The sequence below is a fragment of the Poromitra crassiceps genome (assembly GCF_964638095.1).
Source record: "Poromitra crassiceps genome assembly, chromosome: 10".
NCBI classification, from domain to species: Eukaryota; Metazoa; Chordata; class Actinopteri; order Beryciformes; family Melamphaidae; genus Poromitra; species Poromitra crassiceps.
Window position 1 is genome coordinate 39,440,821 of NC_139631.1, and position 24,522 is coordinate 39,465,342.

At 43.6% G+C, this 24,522-nt stretch overlaps 3 protein-coding genes across 4 annotated transcripts in view; 1 reads left to right on the forward strand and 2 right to left on the reverse strand.

Moving 5' to 3' along the window:
- Positions 1–3,182: 3,182 nt before the first annotated feature.
- On the reverse strand, positions 3,183–6,152 carry LOC310784434 (G2/mitotic-specific cyclin-B2-like; the record flags this gene model as incomplete). The annotated part of the gene is made up of 8 exons (XM_083645433.1): positions 3,183–3,251; positions 3,909–4,019; positions 4,164–4,304; positions 4,439–4,675; positions 4,825–4,983; positions 5,154–5,339; positions 5,439–5,555; positions 6,138–6,152. The coding sequence occupies 8 exons, from the start codon at positions 6,150–6,152 to the stop codon at positions 3,183–3,185; spliced, it is 1,035 nt and encodes a 344-aa protein (XP_083501559.1).
- Positions 6,153–7,334: 1,182 nt separating this feature from the next.
- On the forward strand, positions 7,335–20,286 carry anapc7 (anaphase promoting complex subunit 7). The gene is made up of 11 exons (XM_083644161.1): positions 7,335–7,520; positions 9,422–9,608; positions 10,505–10,624; positions 11,074–11,185; positions 12,723–12,876; positions 14,095–14,237; positions 14,863–14,980; positions 15,584–15,780; positions 15,897–16,121; positions 16,449–16,599; positions 18,279–20,286. Exons 1-11 carry the CDS (start codon positions 7,420–7,422, stop codon positions 18,466–18,468), a joined length of 1,698 nt encoding a protein of 565 aa, XP_083500287.1. The 5' UTR covers positions 7,335–7,419; the 3' UTR covers positions 18,469–20,286.
- Positions 20,287–21,020: 734 nt separating this feature from the next.
- LOC310783482 (sarcoplasmic/endoplasmic reticulum calcium ATPase 2-like) overlaps positions 21,021–24,522 on the reverse strand; it is a 73,731-nt gene continuing 70,229 nt past the window's right edge. The window contains exons 20-21 of one of the 2 annotated variants that reach the window (XM_083644345.1): positions 24,074–24,194; positions 21,021–21,585 (exon numbers count right to left, since the gene is read on the reverse strand). In XM_083644345.1, the coding sequence (XP_083500471.1) occupies positions 21,572–21,585; positions 24,074–24,194 (135 nt within the window). In that variant the 3' untranslated portion in view covers positions 21,021–21,571. Of the gene's footprint in view, positions 24,195–24,522 lie in introns of both variants that reach the window. The other variant, XM_083644344.1, reaches the window with a different exon arrangement.

The window sequence follows — 24,522 nt, forward strand, 5'->3', positions numbered from 1 at the left end:
ATAGACATTCATACCCATTCATACGAGGCAATGAGGGTTAAGTGTCTTGCCCAAGGACACAACGACAACAGCTGGGAGGCAGCGGGATTCGAACCGCCAACCCTTGAGTCATTGGCCGACCTGCTCTACCTCCCGAGCTAATGCCGTCCCTATATAAAATTTAGGACAATACAACACACAAGTTCCTCCTGCCATGCCTCTCTGATCCTCTCAGTGGAGGCCCCGACAGCCATCAAACATGTACACAAATCTAGAAATAATATGTCTGAAGTGGGGAGGGGGGGCTCAACAGAACATAAAAAAAAAGCATGTTCATTTGGGAGAACTTCAAAATCACGAATATTGGATCAAACATAATGTCTAACTTGAAGGTATCTGAGCCAGTGTGTGTTAGGCAACTCAAATTTCCCCCTCAGAAGTTCAAAGGATGCACAATTACCATCTATGTATAAGTCTCTGACAGAAACAAGCCCCTTCTCACTCCAGGCATGGTAGCTTCTGTCTGACCATGGGGCCAGAAAAGAATGATTAAAGCAAATCGGTGTGTGGACTGAAATGTCCGGTATATTCAAACTTTCCTGACCTGATTCAGAATTCTGATCGAGTTTTTCACAACAAAACTCTAATTCCTCAAAGCCCCAGGCTTTCCCCAGTTTAGAAAACAGCATAGCTGACAGGGAGGAGTTTGCAATAGAGCTGGCCTCCATTTTTAGCCACAGGGGGGCCCCGAGAATTAAATTACCTTGAATACCTTGCCACCAAAACATTAAAGCTCTGACATAAGCAGCCCAATAGTAGTGTCTGAACACCGGTAAGGCCAGTGTAGCACCCTGTTACCATAAATATCTTACAATAACTGTGGGAGCTAAATATCATCAAGTATAGGCTAATGATCAGAAGATGTCAGGAACGGGAGAGGAGGCAAAATACATTTGATGTACACTGAATAAGGAAGACTCAGGAGACGTGAACTTGATTGTAAAAAGGTACCATGTATTTAGAGATATAATATTACAAAATAGCTTATTTTGATGTCTTCATATTTACATGGTCAAAGAGAAGTGCTAAAAACACACTGTTGAGAACAAACCAACCACACAGACCAAACAGACCACAGCCAAGAGCAGCATTGGAAACAAACTGCTGTGTTCATCTCATCTCTACAATAAACAACAGACTAAACTGCAATCACTGTGTGGAATCAGTTTGTTATTGGCTCTGTGTAAGATCACTCCAACCTACCTGTGTATTATGGCAAGTTGAATGGACATTGGAAAGTTCAAAAATGGTTGTAACATTTAGCCCAAAATGAAGGTGAGACATGACAGGTGAATATGGTAAAAAGAAAAAACTGATATGAGCATGAAACTTCCCCAGTTGATTATTTACTTTTGTATGACAAGTTTTCTGATGTTATGTTTAAATATGCAAATGAGGCATGATCTACTTAATGAGAATGCATACATTTCCAGGACAGAACTCTGAACATTGGATGAAGCCAGGTATATTAAACCAAACGTTTTTACAGAGGATATCTCATTTTATCACTCCATAAATCAGAAAATACTGTCAACAGTCATTAAAAAAAAATCAATTTTCACCATGTTTTTCGGAATGAAATAATAAAATGACCTTTAAAAAAATCCAAACAAAGTCAAATTAGGGAATTCATACAAAACACATTTATATAAAACATTGTACAAACATACAAAACATACATTTATACAAAATATTTACATTAAAAAAACTATTTACATTGGAATAATATGTCATCTTTGACAGGCCTTGAATGTTTAGCTGGTCATCAGCTGCACAGAGGAACACGTCACACCAAGGTGTCTGCTGCCGGTCAGCAGATGAAGAAGAACATACACATTCCCACATCTATGATGATGACGCCCTTCTTACAGGTACGCAGCTCAGACTTGGACAGATGCTGTTTGTCCTTGTCATTTTTACTGTCAACAGTGCCAACATGGTTTGAAGGAGGTAATTTGTCTACAGCAGAGGTTTTCAGGGGAGGTGGGCTTCCCCGAACCACGGACCCCCATTTGATATGATTTTTGCTTTTAGATGTTTTATTACATAAAGTGCATGAAACCCACCCATGACCAAAATAGCCGTACATTCTGTTCATTCTTTACAGCACAGAGCACATGAGACGCCAGATGAAACAGCATTACCTCAATGTGCTGCACACGTGCATTAAGTCAGGTGGGTATCTAAATGTAAAGCATTAAAGGGACAGCTCACCCTAAAATCCAAAATAAATTTTCCCTCTCACCTATAGACGGTTTTAACTTGACAACAAAAACATTCTAAATTGAACCCCCGCTCACTTCCTGTTGCAGTGTTTGCTATGGACATAAAAGAAAAAAAAACATTCAAGTGCAGGACTGACCATTCCGTGAAAACCGTCTATAGTGCTATTTATCCATATCGTTTTGTGTTATTTGCTTGAGTTTTGGAGATATCGGCCGCAGAGCTTCTGCCTTCTCTCTCCAATACAATGGAACTGGATGGCACTCAGTTTGTGGCGCTCAAAGTGCCAAAGAAATACATTTGGAAAACTCAACAGCATTGTCTCTTTTCAGAAATCATGACCCGGTTACTCAAGATAATCCACAGACCTCGTTATGAACTGTTTCATGGAGGAACTATTGCCATTGATTGGCATTCATATTTGATCTTAACTATAGAACTCAGTTTGATCAGTAACAATCTATCAAAGGATCATATAAAAAAAATAAGGCACAGCAATAATTAATATAGCCTCATATTTAGCTGCACTGTAATGAAAAAATAAGTATGTGGTTTTTGACCATCTTATAAAAAACATTTGCATATTAAAACTATGCCTAAAAGAAACAAGTCAGAACAGAACATGGCTTAAATTAAATAGTGCAGCACAGACTTGTGAATCACAAACTGGATTGTTACAGAGTCATAACAGGCTGTCTTCAGAAAGGTTCCTCATATGTGTGTGTCTGTAGTAATGAGTCAGACTGGGGCTCAGCGTAGAGAACAGTGGGCTGTTCACATGAGGGGAAGGGGCGCAGTAGCCATTGGACAGCGCTCTGTGTGTGTGTGTGTGGGGCAGTCATACTGAGCATGGGGGCATGTTGTCCTGGTACCACTGGTGGGCGTTGGCATAGGAGGGCCATGTGTCTTGTTGGTAAGAGTTAGTTGTAGAGCTCAGGAAGGAGGCTGATCTCCATCATCTCACTCCTTGCGTACTTGTTCTTCACCATCTGGAGGGAAATACAAAAAGGCATTAGGTCACACTAATAACTAGGCTTGGGCAGTATTGAGCTATTACTGTATATATTACCCTGTATACAAGGGTATTTAGAAATCCCCAAGGTAGGATTTTCAATACCGGCAAAAGATGCTTCTATCTTTTCTGTTCAGCCAAAATAGTCACAAGTGTCCTTGCCTATGCTGGACTTAGCCTTTATTAATGAATGTTTTTGTATTCAGCGTTTGTAGGAGACTTTTCTGAACCGTATTAATAGGCATGGCGTATACATGTTACAAACAACACTATATTGTTTAAGACCACTTTAAACTCAACATGCTAGGCTTGACCGTAACGCTGTCCATTCCCTTTGTTTCATTATCATTCTCCATTGAGGACATTTTGTTAACATTGTGCATGTAAATAGCTTTCTGAAACATGTAAATAGCTTTCTGAAACATGCAAATAGCTTTCTGAAACATGCAAATAGCTTTCTGAAACATGTAAATAGCTTTCTGAAACATGTAAATAGCTTTCTGAAACATGCAAATAGCTTTCTGAAACAGAAGGTGCCACTTTTTGAATTGATGGGACATGCATCTATACATAAGGAACTTAGCCAACAGAAGAATTATTTGGAATTTTTGAATGTTGTTGGCAACCAACTCACCATGAAGCCCAATTCCCCCCTATTGGCAGCCATCACATTTCTGCCGATGCGCCACATGATGGGCCTGAGGCGGGCCTCGTCATAACCCGAATAGTGATGCTGAGTGGGAGACTGCAACACAAAAGAGAGATCAACTCACTCATGTGTTAGTTCATTCTTGAAGTCATGTAATGTGTCTTATTATCAAACTCATGTTGACTTGCTTCAGTCAGCCTTTCAATCTATTTGTAGCTCTATAGACCTCAGTCAACTCACCCAGGACCGTCCATCCAGCAACAGCTGGGAGAAGCAGAGAGATGCAGCCGCGATCTCTGATGGCCGGTAGTGCACCAGGTTGTAATCGGGGAGACTCAACTCCATGAAGTATGTGGCCAGCATTTGTGTTTCTATAGGAGACTAGACAGACAGACAGAAGACAGTCACTTTGAGAGCCCTGATGACATCAATTATTAGCCTGGTAACCAGCCCAAATGAATCCTTCTATTCATTACGTGTATGGTGTTGGGAGGTATTTAGTAGACAAGACTCACGTTGGCAGCTTTTGAAGCCCTCCTGAGGAAGTGCGGCGGCAGAGGTCGTCCCAGATCGAAATTGAGTGTCCTCAATATCAACCGCTCCATCCGACGAATCTGGACCTTTGTGACGGTGTTGTCGGTCATGTCGGCACATTCTGCAACCGGAGGACTGTAGATCTCCTCGTACTTGCAGGCGAGCAGCACAGCCGTCACTCCTACAAGCTGCAGCTTAGTATGAGGCACTTGCTTGACCTGCAGCACATTAAGAATAGTGTTAGCTAGTTCACAGAAAGCTAGTTCACAGAAAGCTAGTTCACAGAAAGCTAGTTCACAGAAAGCTAGTTCACAGAAAGCTAGTTCACAGAAAGAGAAACAAGAACACTTCTAAAACAGTTGTGTACCTGTAGGAAACGGTCCAGGATGGCGATGGCGAGGTACAATGTCTCCTGATGCAGAGCAAACTGGAAGTGAAGCCCGATCATCCAGTCCACTACCTTGGCTCGCATCTGTTCATTGATTTGGTAACCCTCCATGTAATTGGGTCGCACGGCCTGCTGCACCTGTGGACACACAACAAATATATATCAATATCAAATACACACTCCAATGGCAAAGAAAGAGCATAGCAGCTCAAAATAAACTAATCAGGGTGGAATTAGATTGTAGTCCCATGACATGTTGGTTCCTCCTGAATTTAAGAAATTAAACGGTGGCGGACAGCATGAATTACCTCAAGGAGGTGCATATAGGCATAAATGTCTTCAACGTATTCGGCGCACAGCTGTGGCATGTCCCCGTCCTGCTCATCAATGTCCTTTATGTCCTGCTTCACATCAGCCGTCTCCATCTTCTCTGCTTTGGTGTGCACGCATGCACGCATGGGTTGAACCCGTTTTGGATTGACTGGTCCGGGCTTCTGAAAGTACAATTGAATGTCACTCAAAGTCAGACATACTGTTAATAAGTTCAACACAACGCATGTTGGTTCATAACTTTGTGTCTGTCTGTTCTCTACCTGGCACTTCTTCCTTCCTTGGTGGACAACCAGGCCCCTGGCACTGGTCATCTTTGCCCATCCACAAGGACACTCACGCAGGATGAAAGAGTCCTTATCGGACCTCCTGGCACGTCTCTGATGAGGGAAAAACAACAGCACAATGACAAACACCTCCACTGCATTTCTATTTGTTACAAGAAGGACGTCTTCCTCACAATAAACCCTGTCCACATGTTACATCCATAGTAGCCTATACTCAGAAACATATACAAAGTGACTTTAGCCTAAATCAATTAAAATCACTCAAAATAAAGTAGCTACATGAAAGTACAATAAACACATAGCCTACACAAGAGCGGTGGAGGAGTGCAGTTGTCTGTCAGTGATTCTCAACCTTTTTCATATCAAGGACCCCTAATTTGTTAGAGACACGGACCCCCATTTGATGAGATTTGAGCTCTGACCCAAATCTGAGTCTTTTTTACATTTGCAAATAAACTATTTCATCATCATTATTCTACACTGTGAGAACTTCTTGTAAATAAAATAATGCTGAAGTTGAACAATTCATCAATTTGCTGAAAACTCACTGAGGACCCCTTCTGGTCCCCCGACCACAGGTTGAGAACCACTGTTGTATATTAGCCTACATGATTTATGTTGTACATCATTCATCATGTTGTGTGCTGTGACAGTAACCGACCCTGAATCACTTACATTCTTATAGACCATGGTGACAGACTGACAGCAGCTTTGATGGGAAGTTGACTGTGAAGATGAGGGAGCTGTAAAACAAGTGGACAAAAGGAATAAGTAGTGAGAGTCGTTAATAATCCAACATGAGTGGCCTTTTACAAGTCGTTACTGTTACTGTAAATTCGGTTGAAACAGTAGGACTTTATGTCAATAAAATCACAACTGTGTAAGAATAACAGGTGAACCGTTACAAAAGTTGAAAATCAGTGCTGAAGAGCGGATGGTAGCAATTCAGAAAATGTCTTAATAATCCGTATTTACTTTTGCAGGTAACCTATAGCCTCGTCGAGGCTAGAGATAATAACCAAGCCCACGTTAAAATAGCTAGATTTTTAAATGGAGCGTCAGTCTCTCTCGACACACAACAGTGTTGCAACCATCGACATAAATAGGGTTGCAACGAGCACTGCACTCCAAGCACAGCACTCCAAGAGTGCGTTAGAACCTACTTGACGGGCAATTGACTTGATCAGCGAGCATTTTTTCCATTGAAAAGACGTCACCAACGTGCAAGGCCGTTATTATAACATTAACCTATCTCGTCGAGGGCGGGGCTACAGATAATAACCAAGCCCACATTAAAACTACTAGATTTTTAAATGGAGCGTCAGTCTCTCGATAGACAACACTCTTGAAAACGAACGGGTTAGAACCTACTTGACGGGCAATTGACTTGATCAGCGAGCATTTTCAGTTTAAAACGGTTATGGTCACCAATGTGCAAGGCCGGGTGAAAGGAATCTGTGTCACGTTAACGTTACCTTCAAGCTGAATTATGTTAGGCAGTTTGGAACCAGACGTGTTAAACACAGAAGTAAGTGTCATATTTTTCTACGGTGGAAAATAATGTGCATTCTTACCTTGAAAGGGTAGGCGATGTCGTCTCTGGGCGGTGTATCCTTCGTAGTTCTTCGTGTTCGTTCACTGTTGAATTGACGGAGCGAGTCCAGTGTGTCGACTGCTTGCGTCAAAAAAAGCGAGCACCTGAAAACTTTCCGCTAAAACTTTCAAATATATAGGCATTCAAGCGCCGGGATTGGCCATACTCATGCTCAGGTGAGCCAATAGAGACGCTGCATGAAATAGGCCACGCCCATCGTTGCTGGGATGTTGCTGGGGGAAAACGCCATATTAATTACGTCACACGACTGGAGCTGTAAGCTAGCTAGCGTTAGCTGTTTACAAGCCACAAACTTTTAACTCCAGCCTTGAATCTGAAAGTAAACCCTCAGCGCGATTCAAAATGAATGTAATAGATCATGTACGGGACATGGCTGCTGCTGGACTTCATTCCAATGTCCGGATCATGAGCAGTTTGTTACTGACGATGAGCAATAACAACCCGTGAGTAACGTTAGCTTAGCTTAGCAGCGTTAGCGCGCTCCGTCTATTTGCTGAATAGTCATCTCTGTTGTGTTTGCTCATATTTAGCGAGTGACAGCATAGTATCGTTAGCGTTAGTTGGTTATTATATAGCCCATAACGTAGTAGGCCAGCCAGTTAGCCACCATACTAATCTCAACATGATCGCAAACTACACAGTAGCCTACACAGGGTTTCAATGATGTCAGCTGCAAGCTAATTTAGCTTGAAGTTTCCTGCTCAAACGTGTCTAAACGTTATGGGATACGTTCTCTTCACATATTTTCTTCCACAATGTAGACGGTTTAGTATACTGTTGTATCAAGCTAACGTTATAGCTAACGCTATCTATAACGCTATCTAAGTTCCAGGGAATAGCCTACTGCAAAGTCAAATGGCCATGGTAAAGTAGAGCAACGTATAGTGCCTGGGGTCCTTTAGGGTCCCCAGTAAAACAAGGAACATATCGTTTAATTTCATTGTTGCCTCATTTATTAGAAGTTAGATTAGCACCATGAAAGAAAGGACTTTTCTGATCAGATGTTTTACTCTCCACTTACAGTGAGTGTAGACAGACAACAAAGATCTTCATAGACTGTCTGGGACTGGCTCATAGACTGTCTGTGGTCTAAAGTGGTTCTCTTTGACTGAAAGACGCTCCTATGTTCCTCTAATATGCTCTACTCGTAACTGTGGGTATTTAACTTTTGCATTTAAAAACTGGGACATTGTTGACCAATTTTCCAGTCAGGAGAACACATGGGAAATGAGACAAATAGTAAAATGTTGTGGAAAAGCTTGTGTTGTCCTGGATGATTATTTCACCATGCCCATATTTTCTTTTAGCTGAGCATGTTCTACTAGGCTATCTATCAGAGCTCATCAAAACGGATAACATTGCCATCTGAAAGGGCTAAAGTATGTTCAGGATCCAAACGTTCAAATGGTAGTTCATAAACAAGAGTATTTTGAATCGGCTTCTCTCTGTTATGTTGTGGAAACACTGTGAACGCACCACAAAGTCACGTCACGTCACATGATAGCACATGCAGGTTAGATGGCATTAAAACTGACCAAAACTCAGAATGATGTAAGTTACATTATCCTTCAAATGTAAATATTAGGGACTGCTGGCTGGTGACTGTGGTAGTTTTTATTAGGTTTACACAAGAACACATCCCCTCTTAAAAGTCTAACTTCCATCGCTATTTACCTCTGCAGGTGTGTTTATTCTATGATCACTTTGTCATCATCTCTGAGCATGTAAGAGATGATTTTATTGCTAAGTTATAGCCATAGACTGCACATCTATTAAATCAGACATCCACAGAGAAGAACATCTTGTATCCCTCTCTATCATACCAGCTAGATCATCACTGAAAAGGTCCTGGAATAAGTCCTGGAAAATGATTTCTAGAAAAGAGTGGGAACCCTGACAATGCTTCCTGTCCAAGCAGGGTGTCCACACAACAATGTGCTTATCAACTATCCTGGATTGCTTGTTGCATCCCAGTAGCCTGGGTAAACCCAGCCCCCACGTGACCTGGTCTCAGAGTTCTCAGTCAGGGTAAGCCTGAGAGCAGGTCACTGCTCTCACCCATACGGCTAGCATCCCAGTGCTCTGGACCTTTATTTTTTATTGGGGGAAGGGGGGGGGGGGGGGGGGTAATTAACCATCCATTCTTCTATAATTTCTTTATTCATTTTAGTTGTCAGTTGCACATGTTTCTATAACCAAATTTTGCTATATTCTTGTTTGTATCTCATTTTTAGGCTAATTGTGTTTTCTCCCTGCTGTAGTCTATTGCTGTTTGCTGCTGCCATGATGACACAGAGACATTTTTCTACATTAATTTATATTATCTGGATCTCTTTGACTACAGAGAGCTGTTCTCACCATCCCAGAAGTACCAACTGTTGGTTTACCACGCCGATGCCATCTTCCATGATAAGGAGTACCGCAATGCTGCCTGCAAATACAGCATGGCCCTGCAGCAGAAGAAGGTCCTCAGCAAAACATCTAAAGTTCGTACTTCTAATGTTGGGGGAGCGTCCAACATACAGGCACAGGTATGTCATGTAAAACCTATCAATCTGAAACTGTAATCAACCCATGCTACCTCTTTATTATTATTTATTTATTTGTGTTATTATTATTTTTTGTTTGTAATCTGATTGGGATTCAACAATGCACCTGCCTGGGTATCTGGGTAGTGTAGAGCTAAAAGCACTCTCCTACGACCACGGAGACCCAGGTTCAATTCCCAGCACTGGTACGTCCAGCTTGGTCAGAAGTTCCAACAGACACAATTGGCCGTGTCTGCAGGTGGGAGGCCGGTGGGTTATGAGTCTTGGTCGCTGCACTAGTGCCTCCTCTGGTCGATCGTGGCGCCTGTTTGGGGTGGAGGAGAACTGGGGGGAATAGAGGGTATGCATGTGATGTCACAGAGGCAGAAGTCACTGTGGGGTCACACCCACTGAGTCACAGCAAGACTGAGCTTGAATGCAGTAATCAGCCTAGATAACTGACACCTGCTGCTCAGGGAGGAATTTGACACTCATTTTGACACTCATTCCCGATTGAGGGGGCGTGTTCCAGTGGGTGTGCATACCCTCTATAGCGTGATCCACTCACGTGCTACGTCCTGCTGGTGAAACCCGTCGCTGTCAGGTGACAATAAGCGTCTGGCTACTGCACATGTATCGGAGGAAGCATGTGTTAGTCTACAACGCTCCCCAGATCGGCAGAGGGGGTGGAGCAACGACCAAGGACAGCAAGGGGAATGGGCCAAGTGCAATTGGGGAGAAAATTCAGAACAAATAAAATAAGAATGTTCCTGAGTGCCTAATGTGCACAACTGCAAAAAATATAATATACAGTAGTATTTATTCTCCATTGCTATTGTCTTTGTGGTGGCCTACAGTGCCTTGCAACTTTGAAGCTCACCTGTATTGTTGTCTTTCAGAGTTTGCCCTCAGAGATTGAAGTGAAATACAAGATAGCTGAGTGCTACACCATCCTGAAACTGGACAAAGATGCTATTGCAGTGCTTGATGGGATTCCTTCCAGACAGAGAACTCCAAAGGTACAGTAGGCTGCCTAACCCTACCGTGATCTTCATTCACCGTGTGCCTTCTATCTATCTATATATCCAATGAAGTATGTGGGTTCTGTCTGGTTCAAGTTCTGTGTTCGGCCACAGCTATGCTGTTTTACGTGCGATCTGGCTGAAACCTTCAGGGTGTGTAAAGGGTGTTTAATTACGTGAATTAGCTAATGATGTGATGTCATCAGTGATTATGTCAAAAGTGATGTCATAAGGGCGCGCACACATTGTGACAAGACTGATCAGCAGGCCCAAACGGAATCTGCGGAGTTCTGCGTGCGCAGATTCCGTCTGGGCCTGCTGATCAGTGAAGAATTGAGAATATAATGATCACAATATTGAGCAAAATAATTGGGCTGATCATCTTTGACATAATCCACCTTCCAGTTTTCATAGAGATTTGAAGTGATTTCTCCCCCTTGCCTCAGATCAACATGATGCTAGCCAACCTGTACAGGAAGGCTGGTCAGGAACGCTCTGCGGTGACCAGCTACAAAGAGGTCCTGAGGCAGTGTCCCCTCGCCCTGGACGCCATCATCGGTATGCATGTCCACAGAGACGCCTCCCTCCTGCTTTGGCTTGCTTACTGCTTACAGCACTTCCTTGCTGAAGTCAGATCTCTTAAGTTGATCTCCTCTCTCTATACCAGCCATTCACAACCAGTGGGCCACGAAGGTTTTGCAAGTGGGCTGCCAAATCATTTCCAAAACATTATAATCTTTTGTCTTTCATTTTTCTCATACTTATTATTAGTATGAGAATGCATTTCTCCATTGTTGAATGATGCCGCAATTTAATTTGTAATCAATTATTTAATTAAGGATTTGTTAATTAGCCTATTGCAGACAGCCCCTCACTTTTACTTTCTGCTTTCTGTCTGCTGCTGATGGACAGAACACATTTTGGCCTCCGTACTGTTTATGGTCAGATGGGGCAAAAAAAAAAACATCCCCCCGCCCCTGATTTCCCCCATTTTCTCCCAAATTATACTTGGCAAATATTCCCCCCTGCTGCCCCGGTTGCTGCTCCACCCTCTGCCGATCTGGGTAGAGCCGTCGACTAGCACCATGCTTCCTCCGAACACATGCGCAGTTTCCAGCCGCTTCTTTTCACCCAACAGCGGGGAGCTTCACCGACAGGACGTAGCACGTGGGAAGATCACGCTATTCCCACCAGTTCCCTTCCACCCCGACCAGGCGCCCTGACCGACCAGAGGAGGCGCTAGTGCAGCGACCAGGACACACACCCCCAATCCGGCTTCCCACCCACAGACACCAGCCAATCGTGCCTGTATGGACGCCCGACCAAGCCGGAGGTAACACGGGGGTGCGAACCTGCGACCCTCCTGTTGGTAGGCGGCCACAAACATTTCTGAGATTTTCAAGTGGGCCTTGACGCAGAAAAGGTTGGGAACCGCTGATCTATACCGTTTAGGGCCTAAACTTTAGGCCAGTGATACTCAACTTGCGGCCCGCGGGCCACATGGGGCGCAACATGTAAGATACCCGCTGAATAAGTGTCCAAATGTTCATGTCATTCTGGCCAATACTCCACTTCTGTTATAGCATTTCAGTCTGGAATATGGAATACCTTTCAATAATCTATGATTTAGCTGCTAAATTGTCAAATTGCCTGCTCGCTATACCCAGGCACTTATGTATGTACTTAACCTAACTAACTTAACCTAACTAACTATCCGGTGTGCACAACATTGTCAGACTAAACTCTGGCTGACACCCCAAAAACCTACAATCCGCTACAGAAAAATGTATATTGTTTGTTTATTAACTGGCCCCTGGCCTTCTATCATTTCACGAAAGTGGCCCCCGGGCAAAGCAAGTAGAGTATCCCTGCTTTAAGATCTTGGCTAGGCTCTCACACACACACACACGCACACGCACACGCACACACACACACACACACACACACACACACACACACACACACACACACACACGCTCTGGCCCTCTGTCTTGGAGTTTGTATTGTACCTGCTCTGTCTCTTGTGTTTCTATGTTTTGTCTCTTTTGTGCTTCAGCAGATAGTGGAAAGCTCTCTCTCATCTTGTTTCCTCTAGGCCTCCTCTCTCTGTCAGTGAAGGGAGCTGAGGTGGCGTCTATGACTATGGATGTGATTCAGAGTATCCCCAACCTGGACTGGCTCTCTGTCTGGATCAAAGCGTATGCCTTCATACATTCAGGGGACAACCACAGAGCTATCAACACCATTTGGTGAGCCCAGTAGTTCTCCTTTCTGCAGAGGGATGGCTTCTAAAAGTACAATTTAATGCACACATGGGCAAAATGCGGCCCGCGGGCCGGACTCAAAGAAAAACAAAACGACCACCAAAAACTCAATAAAAGGCAGAATTATGTTAATAAATCTTATCTGCTACAGCCATTGGATTTGTATCACTATTGTATCAGGAGATTAACAAGAATAATCACAACCAGTGTTGGGCAAGTTACTTTCAAAATGTAATATACTACATATTATTAGTTACTTTACTTTACTTAATAAGTTACTTTACAATATTACTTTCTGTGTAGAGTAACTCATTACTTATTACACTACTTTTGCATTACTTTTACCAAAACAACAGCAGCAGCAGAATGACATCGCCGCCCCGGGACCATCCCGAAAAATTATTTCAACCACCTTGAAATCAGTGTAAACAATCCAACATTCTAAATGTTATTCTTTTCCTTTTGTTATTGTCATCTATAGTGGTTATTTGCATAAAAACACAGTTTGTTTAGGAAATGATTTATCTTTTTTAAATATGTGCTTTGATTGAATCAAATATAACTCAATTTGTAACTTGAGTTACTTGACAAAGTAACTGGTATAATATTACTGAAATCCTATAAGTAATAAGTTATATTACTGAGTTACTGCTAAAAGTAATATATTACATGTAATATGTTACTTTTGTAATGAGTTACTCCCAACACCGATCACAACCAGAGCCGTATAATAGAAGAGTTCCGACATCTCCATTCACTCCAATGGACCAGTTTTTTTCCAGGAAGTAGAAAGTGGAACTCTTGAGTAAAAAAAGCAGCACTGTCGAGTTGCAACAAAATAGACAGTGTTGTACTTTGAAAGGGTTTTTCATCCCTTGAAATGAATCAAATTGTACATTATCGGCTTTATTTTCGCATGCAAAAGTAGCGCGAGACCCATTCCTGGCTGTTCATTGGCTAATGAGTCTCGCATTTTGGTCCTCCGCTGACGCCACTCTCTTACTAGAGGACACTAATCACAACGGGAGAGAGGGTTAAAAATAGGGAGACTCCCGTGAAAATCAGGAGTGTTGGCAGGTATAATCTCCAATGTGTGGCCCTTCACTTACTTGATGTAAGTCAGGATGGCCCTCAGGAACTAAATGTTGCTCACCCCCCTGATTTAATGTGACCGTCTCCACCCGCTCCCCTGTCTTGTCTCAGCTCTCTGGAGAAGAAGTCTCTGTTGCGGGACAACGTGGACCTGCTGGTGAGCCTGGCAGATGTCTACTTCAGGGCAGGCGACACCAAGAACTCTATCCTCAAGTTTGAACAAGCCCAGATGCTGGACCCATACCTCATTAAAGGTGCAGTGCAGCACATTTTATAACATCTGTCACAAGTTGATGCCCTGTGAGGTAAGTTGAGTGCAGAGGTAAAAACACTCTGCTAGCAGGCTTGAGTTCGGTACTTCCGGCTTGGTCAGACGTTCCTACAGTCTCAATTGGCCACGTCTGCGGGTGGGGTATGTGTCCTGATCGCTGCTCTAGTGCCTCCTCTGGTTGATCTTTTCGGGGGGGGGGGGGGGGGGAACTGGGGGGAATAGCGTGATCCCCCCCATGTGCTACGTCCTGCTGGTGAAACTCCTCACTGTCCGGTGAAAAGAAGCGGCTGGTGACTGCACATGTATCGGAGGAAGCATGTGCTAGTCTACAACTCTCCCCATATCAGCGGAGGGGGTGGAGCAACGACCGGGACAGCAGGGGGAATTGGCCAAGTACAATTGGGGAGAAAATGTGAAAGAAAAGTAGAATAGAGACAAAAGAAAAACCGTAATAAAAGAAAATGTTGAAACGCAAAAGAACAGTGCAGCATTATGTCCTCCACCAAAGCCTGACTCACACCTGTACATTTTGAATAATAACATGTTTTGCTAATAACACCATCCAAGGTAGATGCTAAGTTCAAGTTGCGTTGTTTGTATGCTGTCAGGCATGGACGTGTATGGCTACCTGATGGCCCGTGAGGGCCACCTGGAGGACGTTGAGGTCCTGGGGGGAAGACTGTTCAACATCTCAGACCAGCATGCCGAACCCTGGGTCATCTCTGGGTGAGTCAGAGTGGGCAGAGGGAGACCAAAGGCCCGATATTGATGCATACAGCACAGCTTCATTCATCCAAATTCAGACATCCAGACCACCAGGTGTGCCAGTGAGCAAACATATTCTGCTAATGACATGCAGTCGTTTGAAGAGCCTGGTTTATTCAGGCAATTAAATGCAACGTCTGCAAAGCAAACCACACAGAGCATGATGGAATATGGATGTTTTATATTTTGAATAAGCTTTACCTTAGTGTTTCAATTCATTTCAGGATATATTAATTATTATTATTTGGTCTTAATAATAGTAGTCAATAGACTACTTGCACAACTCCACTACTTCCTGAAATGAGTAGGGCATCTTGGTTTCCTGTCCTACACTATTGGATGAACTGATTAATGTCAGGTGTGCCTGATCACTGTTGTTGTGACTGCAGCAGTCAGGCACACCTGACATTAATCAGTTCATCCAATAGTGTAGGACAGGAAACCAAGATGCCCTACTCATTTCAGGAAGTAGTGGAGTTGTGCAAGTACCGGTAGTCTATTCTGGTTGATATAATCTGCTACATGAAATAATGTTTTCCTATTCATTTTTGTATGAATCCTCAGTTGCCATAGCTTTTATAGCAAGCGTTACTCTCGGGCACTCTACCTGGGGGCCAAGGCCATCCAGCTGAACAGCAACAGTGTGCAGGCCCTCCTCCTGAAGGGGGCAGCACTGAGGAACATGGGCCGTGTCCAGGAGGCCATCATCCATTTCCGAGAGGCCATGCGTCTGGCACCTTGCCGGCTCGACTGCTATGAAGGTAAGAGTCATCCTTCTCCAATGTGTTTTGATCAGTCTCATGCGCTCCCCTTTCCCCCTTTGTGTGTTGTCACATTGGTTTTTAGGAAGTAATGTCCATCCTCTCTCCCCTCCCAGGTCTGATTGACTGTTACCTGGCATCCAATGGGATTCGAGAGGCCATGGGGATGGCCAATAACATCTATAAGACGCTGGGGGCCAATGCTCAGACTCTGACCATCCTTGCAACAGTGTGCCTGGAAGACCCCGTGACCCAGGAGAAAGCCAAGACCCTGCTGGACAAAGCCCTCGCCCAGAGGCCGGACTACACCAAGGCTGTGGTGAAAAAGGCCGAGCTGCTGAGTACGTACAGCTGTTAGATTGACATTTGTTCAGGCAGGGAAATTATTACCAGCAATCAAACAGATGCACATACATCTTTGGGCATGAGTTTGTCTAGTGTCTACTCTACCAGAGGTTATTTTCTGTTAAAAAATAAAAATCCATTTAGCTGGTAAAATATTGAAAGTGGCTGGTTACATTTTGAAAACCACCAATCACTTTGGCAGCTGCACTGTAAAGTTAATTCCATTTCTACATTTTGCTGTGCAGACATTTCAATATATTCAATCACAAGAAGGAAACCGATCAATGTTAGAGGTGTCACTCGCCCTCTGTTCATCTTCGCAGGCCGCGAACAGAAATACGAAGAAGGAATCGCTCTCCTCCGGAATGCCCTGGCCAATCAGAGTGACTGTGTCCTGCACAGAATGCTGGGGGATTTCCTGGTGGCGGTCAACGATTACCAAGAAGCCATGGATCAGTACAGCATCGCACTTAGGTAACCATGAGTTTAGCGATGAGTTTCACTTCCCATCTTTGATTGCTGTGTTTTGTATATTGTCTTTTATTATTGTATCGGTGCTGGAAAACCAAGCTGCTAATTAGCAAGTGGGTAGCTGCGCCAGCCAATCTGCCCCACAATCCTTTGCGCAGCGGAAGTTACGTCGCTATAGGCTTGTTATTGTTTACGTGAACACGTGAATAACTATGATAAAAACACTGACAGAAATATGCACGTTATTATACTGTTAAGAATGAGACTGCATGTAAGTATCATCACGTCAGTTTATTAGAAACAACAACGTACATTACAATATAACAGCAACAGAGCTCTCCGGAGCCTCCGACGGTGTGCGCACGTCTCTGGAGAGCTTGGCGAGAGGCGATGCTGCTTCTCAAATATGTATTTAGATCGCCAGGCATTTTGACAGGTTTGAGCACAAACAAACTCAAATGTGGCGCTGCGGACGTCGGAGGAAGTGAGCAAGAGGTCGGAGTTCAGGAAGCTCACGTGACGACAGATGTAGTGTGTCCCAATAGTATGCATTTTGCATGCATGCTGCACACTACATTCCATACTTTGTGAGGGCAGCGGCAGTACATACTAAAAGAAAGAAGTACAAGTATGGGTAATGGAACGCTATGCTGGTTTCTTTTAGTGGCAGTGCTCGCTCTTCCTCTCTAAGACCCGCCCCACAGTTCTAAGACCCGCCCCACATCTCTAAGACCCGCCCCACATCCCTAAGACCCGCCCCACATCCAGCAGTGTTGCTGCTTTTTGTGCTGCACTATTTTGTTCCCCCATAGAAAGATAGTTTTATATGGTGTTACTTCATTTTTGTGCCTAGCTACATAGCTGTAGATCAGGGATGGGCAACTTGGATGATAGAGAGGGCCACACAAAAAATGTCCTCGCTACCAGAGGGCCAGATTGTGACCGTGCACTTCCACCAGTAGCCTACTGCAACACCATCACTCCCAATTATAGCTACTCATTTGATGAAAAGGACTGGTGGTAATCAAAGTTTATTATACCAACATTTATATTTTTCATATTCAAATTGAGTAATTCTTCCATTCAGATGACACCAGAAACTTTGCTCTACCTTTAAAACAGACCGCGCTACAGCAATTTGATGGGGTACATCACCCACATATGTCATATTAATCAGATTAGTAATGTTGCATCATGTGCAATGTGCATCCTGGATATACAGTAGTTTGTTACAACATCGTTCATGTTATAGCTCAAATGCTAACGTTCCACAGTGGATGGACGATGCTAACACCATTAGTGCCATGTTCTGGGACGTACAGTAAAGTAAAAACAGATTTGGGTGGTCTAACCTAACCCAAAACATCTGCCTTGTTAAAAGAAAAGAAGGGAAAAAGAAATGGACCCAGGGGGCGGGGCCACACTGAGTGAGGTCGGGGGCCGCCAGTTGCCCCCCCCCCCGCTGTAGATAATAACTCACATCACTATTACATTATTCTGTTTTCAGAGCAGAACTGTTTTTTGGAAGCACAGAAAAGTTCTGCATCCGCCAGATCTGCTACCGGAAGACCTGATGCTAGGCTTTTGGCACTAGACTAAGTAGGGTCACTTGCATTTGTATGTCATCTCCCAGCCTCTTTTACATGAGCTAAATCTGTGTGTTTTGTCTCTTTCTGTACAAGCCTGGATCCCAATGACCAGAAGTCTCTGGAAGGCATGCAGAAGATGGAGAAGGAGGAGAGCCCCACAGATGCCACGGTGGAGCTGGACGGCGACGACATGGAAGGCAGCGGCGAGGACGGAGACCTGGAGGGCAGCGACAGCGAAGCGGCCCAGTGGGCCGATCAGGAGCAGTGGTTCGGCATGCAGTGACCCAGGGCCGTCCGTCCGAGCAGGCACGGTCTGTCACCCTGCACTAACGCACTGTGGCCTGCGGGAGGCCATCGCAAAATATCCACGTTTTGCATCCTTGGATGAACCGATGCACAGGTTTGCTGTAGGCTACAGCAGGACGTCAGGCTAAAATATAACAGAGCTGGATCCTATTCTGCCGTCTTTCCCCATTCTGTCCAAAGTCTTGTCAATAGTCAATCACTATATAGAGCTACTGAAGTCTTGTTTTCCAGAGTGCACAGCTCTCCCAGACTGTCCTACAAGGCTAATGGACCAAAATCAGCCCCAGAAGCAACTAAAGCGTGTCTCTTTCCAGCACTGATTGCTTGCTCTGTTTCCATGTTGGTAAAAAAAAGAGCTTAAAACTAGCCACGCCTTTCTTGTCGTTTTGAAGCTACCATGGCGGCCTTCACTTTGGCACTTTCTTGTTTAATCTTGTTTGTTACTGTTGTTTTCTGGCTGTTGAAAGTCATATAAAATAGTTGTCAGGTCATGGAGGAACAGAAAATTAAAGGGATGCGCCAACTTTTCGGGAGTTGCCTTCATTTGCCATATCCTCCATACATAACCAAGACGCACAGCGTCTTCACCGTCACGCTCCACGCAGGATACAGTGAGCTACAGTGAAGTTAGTATCGCCATAGAATGGAGACAAATGGTACAGCTGTTCAAAATCACCAAAAACACACATCTAAACAGCGGCAAAAAGCTCTTTGTGCTTCAGGTACTCAGCACGCGAAGAAATATTAATCCATAGTTATGTGAAACGTCATTTTCGGAGTTGAAGCCCCACACCGAGTTACTTCCTTGTTTGCCTGTAAAGAGCGCCTCCCTCCACTGTACACAGCGCATGCCTGGCGGCCATGTTTAGAAAGTAATTCCGGCTATCTATTTACCTTAAAAAATATAATTTCTCTGCATTTTGGATTCATATTTCATCATCGCGTGGTATGAGTACCCAAAGCACATGTGTTTTTGTACGACTGTACTTTGCCTCCTATGACTATGTCCTTCAAAATGCTTACGTTTCCTCTGTGGGGTTTCCAGGACTGGACTATGGCGGTACTAACTTGACGACTGTAGCTCACTGTATCCTGCGTGGAGAGTGACGGTGAAGACAGTATGTATCTTGGTTATCGATGGGGGATTTGGCAAATGAGCGAAACTCCCCAAAAGTTGCCGTATCCCTTTAAGTATATAGACGTCTCATTACAGAGTGAGCGTCAATGTGTTGATAAATACCTGCTTTAGGTGCTTCTGGGGGAGCGTTATTGGCCCTATAGGACTCAACCAAGATGCAAGTAGCTCTACAGTGAAGCAATTGTCAAGATTCTGGCTGAATAGAAATTGAGTATGATGGGAGAACTGGTTCCAGGAAATGGCGTTCTGCTTTGAAGTGTGTGTGTGATGTTTTGTCAGAGCCACAGAAACAAGGCATGGACGCCATGAGAAAGTATTGGAATAAAGCCTGTGTGAATTTGCCATGACTTTGTCTGATAAGGCAAAGAGAGAACAGGAGATCTGTTAAAGAAACAACTATGTACCGTATTTCTGCTGCGCTCCTGTTCAAAATGTCCTCCTTTACTTCTGTCGCCTGTTTTTCTTTTGTTCCATTTAGCTTCTCATTATTTTGCTGTAAGATGTTCTTAGTTGGAGTCTGCCTTTGTTTGTATAGCAAATAACCCCCATTATATTGACACATTCTTGAGTTGGGAAATGTTACTTAACCATTTCAAGGCAAATGTTTATAGCATTTTGTACATATTTTTAAAATGTATAATAAAATCGTGAAATACTGTCCGTTGCCATTTCTTTTTTTCCTTTTGATTACTACTGTATTCTTTTTTTTTCTACCATTTTCTCCAAATTGTAGTTGGCCAAGTCCCCGTGTTTTCTCGGGTCATTGCTCCACCGCGTCTGCCGATCTGGGGAAAACGGTAGACTAGCACATGCTTCCTCCAATACATGTGCAGTCACCAGCCGCTTCTTTTCACCCGACAGCGAGGTGTTTCACCAGCAGGGTGTAGTGCGTGGGAGGATCACGCTATTTGCCCCAGTTCACCTCCCCCCCCAAACAGGCACCTCGGGCCGACCAGAGGCGGCACTAGTGCAACGACCAGGACACATACCCCACCTGCAGAACATCTGACCAAGCCGGAAGTACCTCCTGCCGGGGATTGAACCTGGGTCTCTGCGGTGGTAGGGAAGTGATTTGACACTAGACGCCCCCAGTTCCCAATTCATTCAGTTTCATAGAACACAATGATGGAGAATACATAAAAATATACTAAAGATCATATTTATAAATGAATTGTGATGACAATTTTGGACAGGAATATAACTTTAAATATCAAGTACATGGAAAAACAGTTGCAAACATTTCATGTATAATAGTTTATTTACCTGAAACCACAATTCATGTGATACATTGTACAATCATCTCTGAAATTTACAGTACAGCAGTTTGGCAAACATGCCAAATAAATGCACTGACTGCCTCTGAATGCATCACTGCACGGCTGCACTTCCACCCTCCAGATTCCACATATCCGCCTTAACATGTTGCACTTGTCTGTGCAAAGCAAAATTTTTTTTTTTTTTTTTTACATATCCCATAAAAGTATTTCCTTAGGAAAGATGACCGGTGTTTTTGAGCTTATTTAACATTTGTACTATTTGACGAATGTCTATTCTCTTTAATACTATACATTGCCTATTACACAGATCTGGTCAAACAGATGGCTGATTCAGAGGACATGCACCATGGAATATTGTACAATTACTGTACAGGGTACTAAACATCGTAGTCTACAAAGATGGCATGAGAACGCTCCTCTCTAGATTGAAGGATCATCTAAAGGCTCTTCATGCAGGAGGGTGGAAGGGCTGAGGACGTGGGATTGGCTAGTTTGAATTGAACATTCAATAAACATGATTGATGAACTCTTATGAGCCATGTCTTTGATTGCATTTCTTAACGGACATGCAGATCTTGGAAGATGTGACGCTGCTCAAAACACACATGCACAACACGAAAACAAATCCTTACAGTTTCTGCAAGGAATTTAGAGTAGAGGTGGGCTTACTCAGCCATAGCTGCAGAGAAACACAAGAGAGGGAAGAAGCAAATCAATGGACAGAAATATGGATTACAGGCCAAGGTCAAAACATCGGACAGTATGGCGGGCAGCAAATAATTTAAGCTAATCTCTAATATATATTTCCTTTCATATACAGAGCAAATAAAAGGCCATGCCATGTGCAAGCACAGAAGTGGGACATATTCGAGCTGTAATAATAAAATTATGGAAGAAGAAAAAAAGTGGGCACTTAAATGTCAGCGTCTGCCAGTTGTCAAGTCTTGCTGCTGATGGCCCTGCACTCTACCATCAAAACTAACTGGCACAAGTGATATTCTACCAGGACATACAGGACATACAATACCAAAGGCTATTTCTACACAGTGTGTCCCTGGCACTTTGTGACATTGAAGGCATTTTTGAAACAAACCCACCCTATCACACTTTACACGTACCATTCAAATAATATGAAAAAAAAACTGCTCAAATGAAGTCAGATCCAAAATAAGAGGAGCTGTTATTGCTGTCATTTCAAACCAAACCCTTCTTTTAAGCAGCCTGACTATGAGCAATAACAGACTGCAAAGGTGCATCCATGTCAAGGTGAGAGAGCACTAGTGAACTGTGGGCATGCAGGTCAAAGGTCAAGTGTACTCACTCTGTGGGTAAACAGGTGGAAGGCATTGGAAGAAACAACAGTTAGGGTTTAAGAAAACTCAAGCGCTCACTGGCCTGGTATTATTGGAGGTGACATGCAGGGATATCTACCGAAGGCTAAGAAAACACTCAAGTCAACTAGTGTAAAGGTATGGAAAACAAATCTATACATACAAGTAGTACTTTGTGTGCTATATACAGATGTACAGACTGTTCCACCAGCCTGTCTCTTTAGCCTTCCAGAGCGGTGTGGTGAACAGTCTTCCACTAGTTGATACACACCAGTCCCATACTGGCGCCGATTGTAAAGTGGCGCACACTGAAATGAACAGCATTTTGCCACATTTAACTCCAGACGTTTAAAAAAAGTCTTGTGGATTTTTAAGTCACTTTCTACCAGATTTACAGCATCAACTTTGTCATAATTAACTTTTCTTTGAAAAAAACTCAGAACACTTTTTTTTTTTAAGTTTCAAGTTTGGATCTAAAATTGAGACCCAAACACATTTAAAATGTTGCCGTTAATTTCAGTGTGCACCACTCGGCGCGCCCTACTGTATACACCAGTGAGTCTAAAACACACTGGTCCCCCAGAGTTTGTACATTTTGTGCTCAACTGATATGTTTATCAGCTTCTTGGTGCCTTTTTACATATTCAAGTACAGTATGTGCACATACATAAATCATAAAGATTATTGTAAGTATGACTTAAGATTAAGACTGAAAATTGAGACTGAATCTTAAAAAGTGAACCTAGAAAGAAATCAAGACAACGCGTTTTCTTCAAGTAAACAAGTTTAACGACAGTCTATATATCAAAAATGGCTTTGAATGAAACCAAGGTAAATATTTACATATTTGTCCTCTCTTCCCTCAAAGAACGTAGAAAATGAAACTGAAATATTTAACTTAAAAAAACTTTTTTTTTTTGGTGTTAAATAACATGAAAAGTTGTGTGAGGCTTTTAGGCCGTGTGTCTACTGCAAAACAAATGTGTGCATACCTCAACACTGAAATATGACAACATCTATGAAATGGCTGTGGGACAAATGGGACGTAACGGTCATATCAACAGCATTGAGGTAGCTGTGCTCTGCCTAACGCAGAAAACAATGAGCAAAATAAGATACAAAGATGCAGAACAGATTGGAGCTCATGCCGGGGCAAATGCATCCAAGTCTCTGTCCAGATAGTTATGTTCAAAGAATACATTAGTCCTATACGGTCATCCCCTGCACACCCATAATTCTTGTCCACACCCCTCTTCCCAAAATTACAAAAAACATTAATCAGGATAAAATAGAGTAGATTCTCTGTACAGCTCAACATACAGTTCCTACATGGTGGGCCATGTTGCTTGTTCAAGAAAAATGGGATGAAAACAAAGAAAACCTAGATGCTAACTTAAGACACATGGACATAATGTCAGATGTCACAGTCATTAAAAGATGCCTACCTCCCCAACCCTCCCCCCCCAAAATGTCAACGAATAAAAAATGGAATGGTGAAAACATCTGTAATAGAAGTGATCTAACAGCAGACAGAGCACGTCTGTCAGAAGCGGTTGCGAGTGTTGACCGGAGCTCTCATGATATCGTCGGCGTAGTTGTTCCAAGTTAATGTCATTGTGTTAGACGTGTGTGTGTGTTAATGTCCACTTCACACTGGTGCACAGGGAAGGTAGTGTACTGGAGTCAGTCAGGGCCAAAGCATGGCGGACACGTTAGTGTCAGTGCTATAGATCCACAGCACCAGGGGGAGGGAGATGGCCACGAAGGGCCAGGAGATGCCCTCCGTACATGCAGACAGGGAGCGGCCTTTGCTGGCTGGCTTGTCCAGCTGTTTACCAGATTCCGGGTAGTTCCTGGCCGCAAACTTCAGCACCTCATCCAGCAGGATGACGGGCAGGGACATCTTCAGCACCATCACCCACTGGGTCAGATCCAGAGGGGTGATCTGGAAGATGACCTGGGGAGAGAGCGGGACATGTTGAACAGAACCTGCACCATACGGTCAAACCTTTACACACAGGTTTCCAGTACCATGAGTGGATAGTGGATACATCGTTAGTGTGGGTGCCTGCAGTGGGAAATCCACCCCTTAAACATGGAAATGTTACTGCCATGTTCTACCCAGTGAACTACACAGGAGCACTGTAGGCAGTGCCATGTTCTACCCCAGTGAACGACACAGGAGCACTGTAGGTAGTGCCATGTTCTACCCAGGACCACGACGTACGAGGAGAAGAGGAGGTGATGAACATGGATGATCAGGTCTAGGAAGTGAAGAGTTAGTG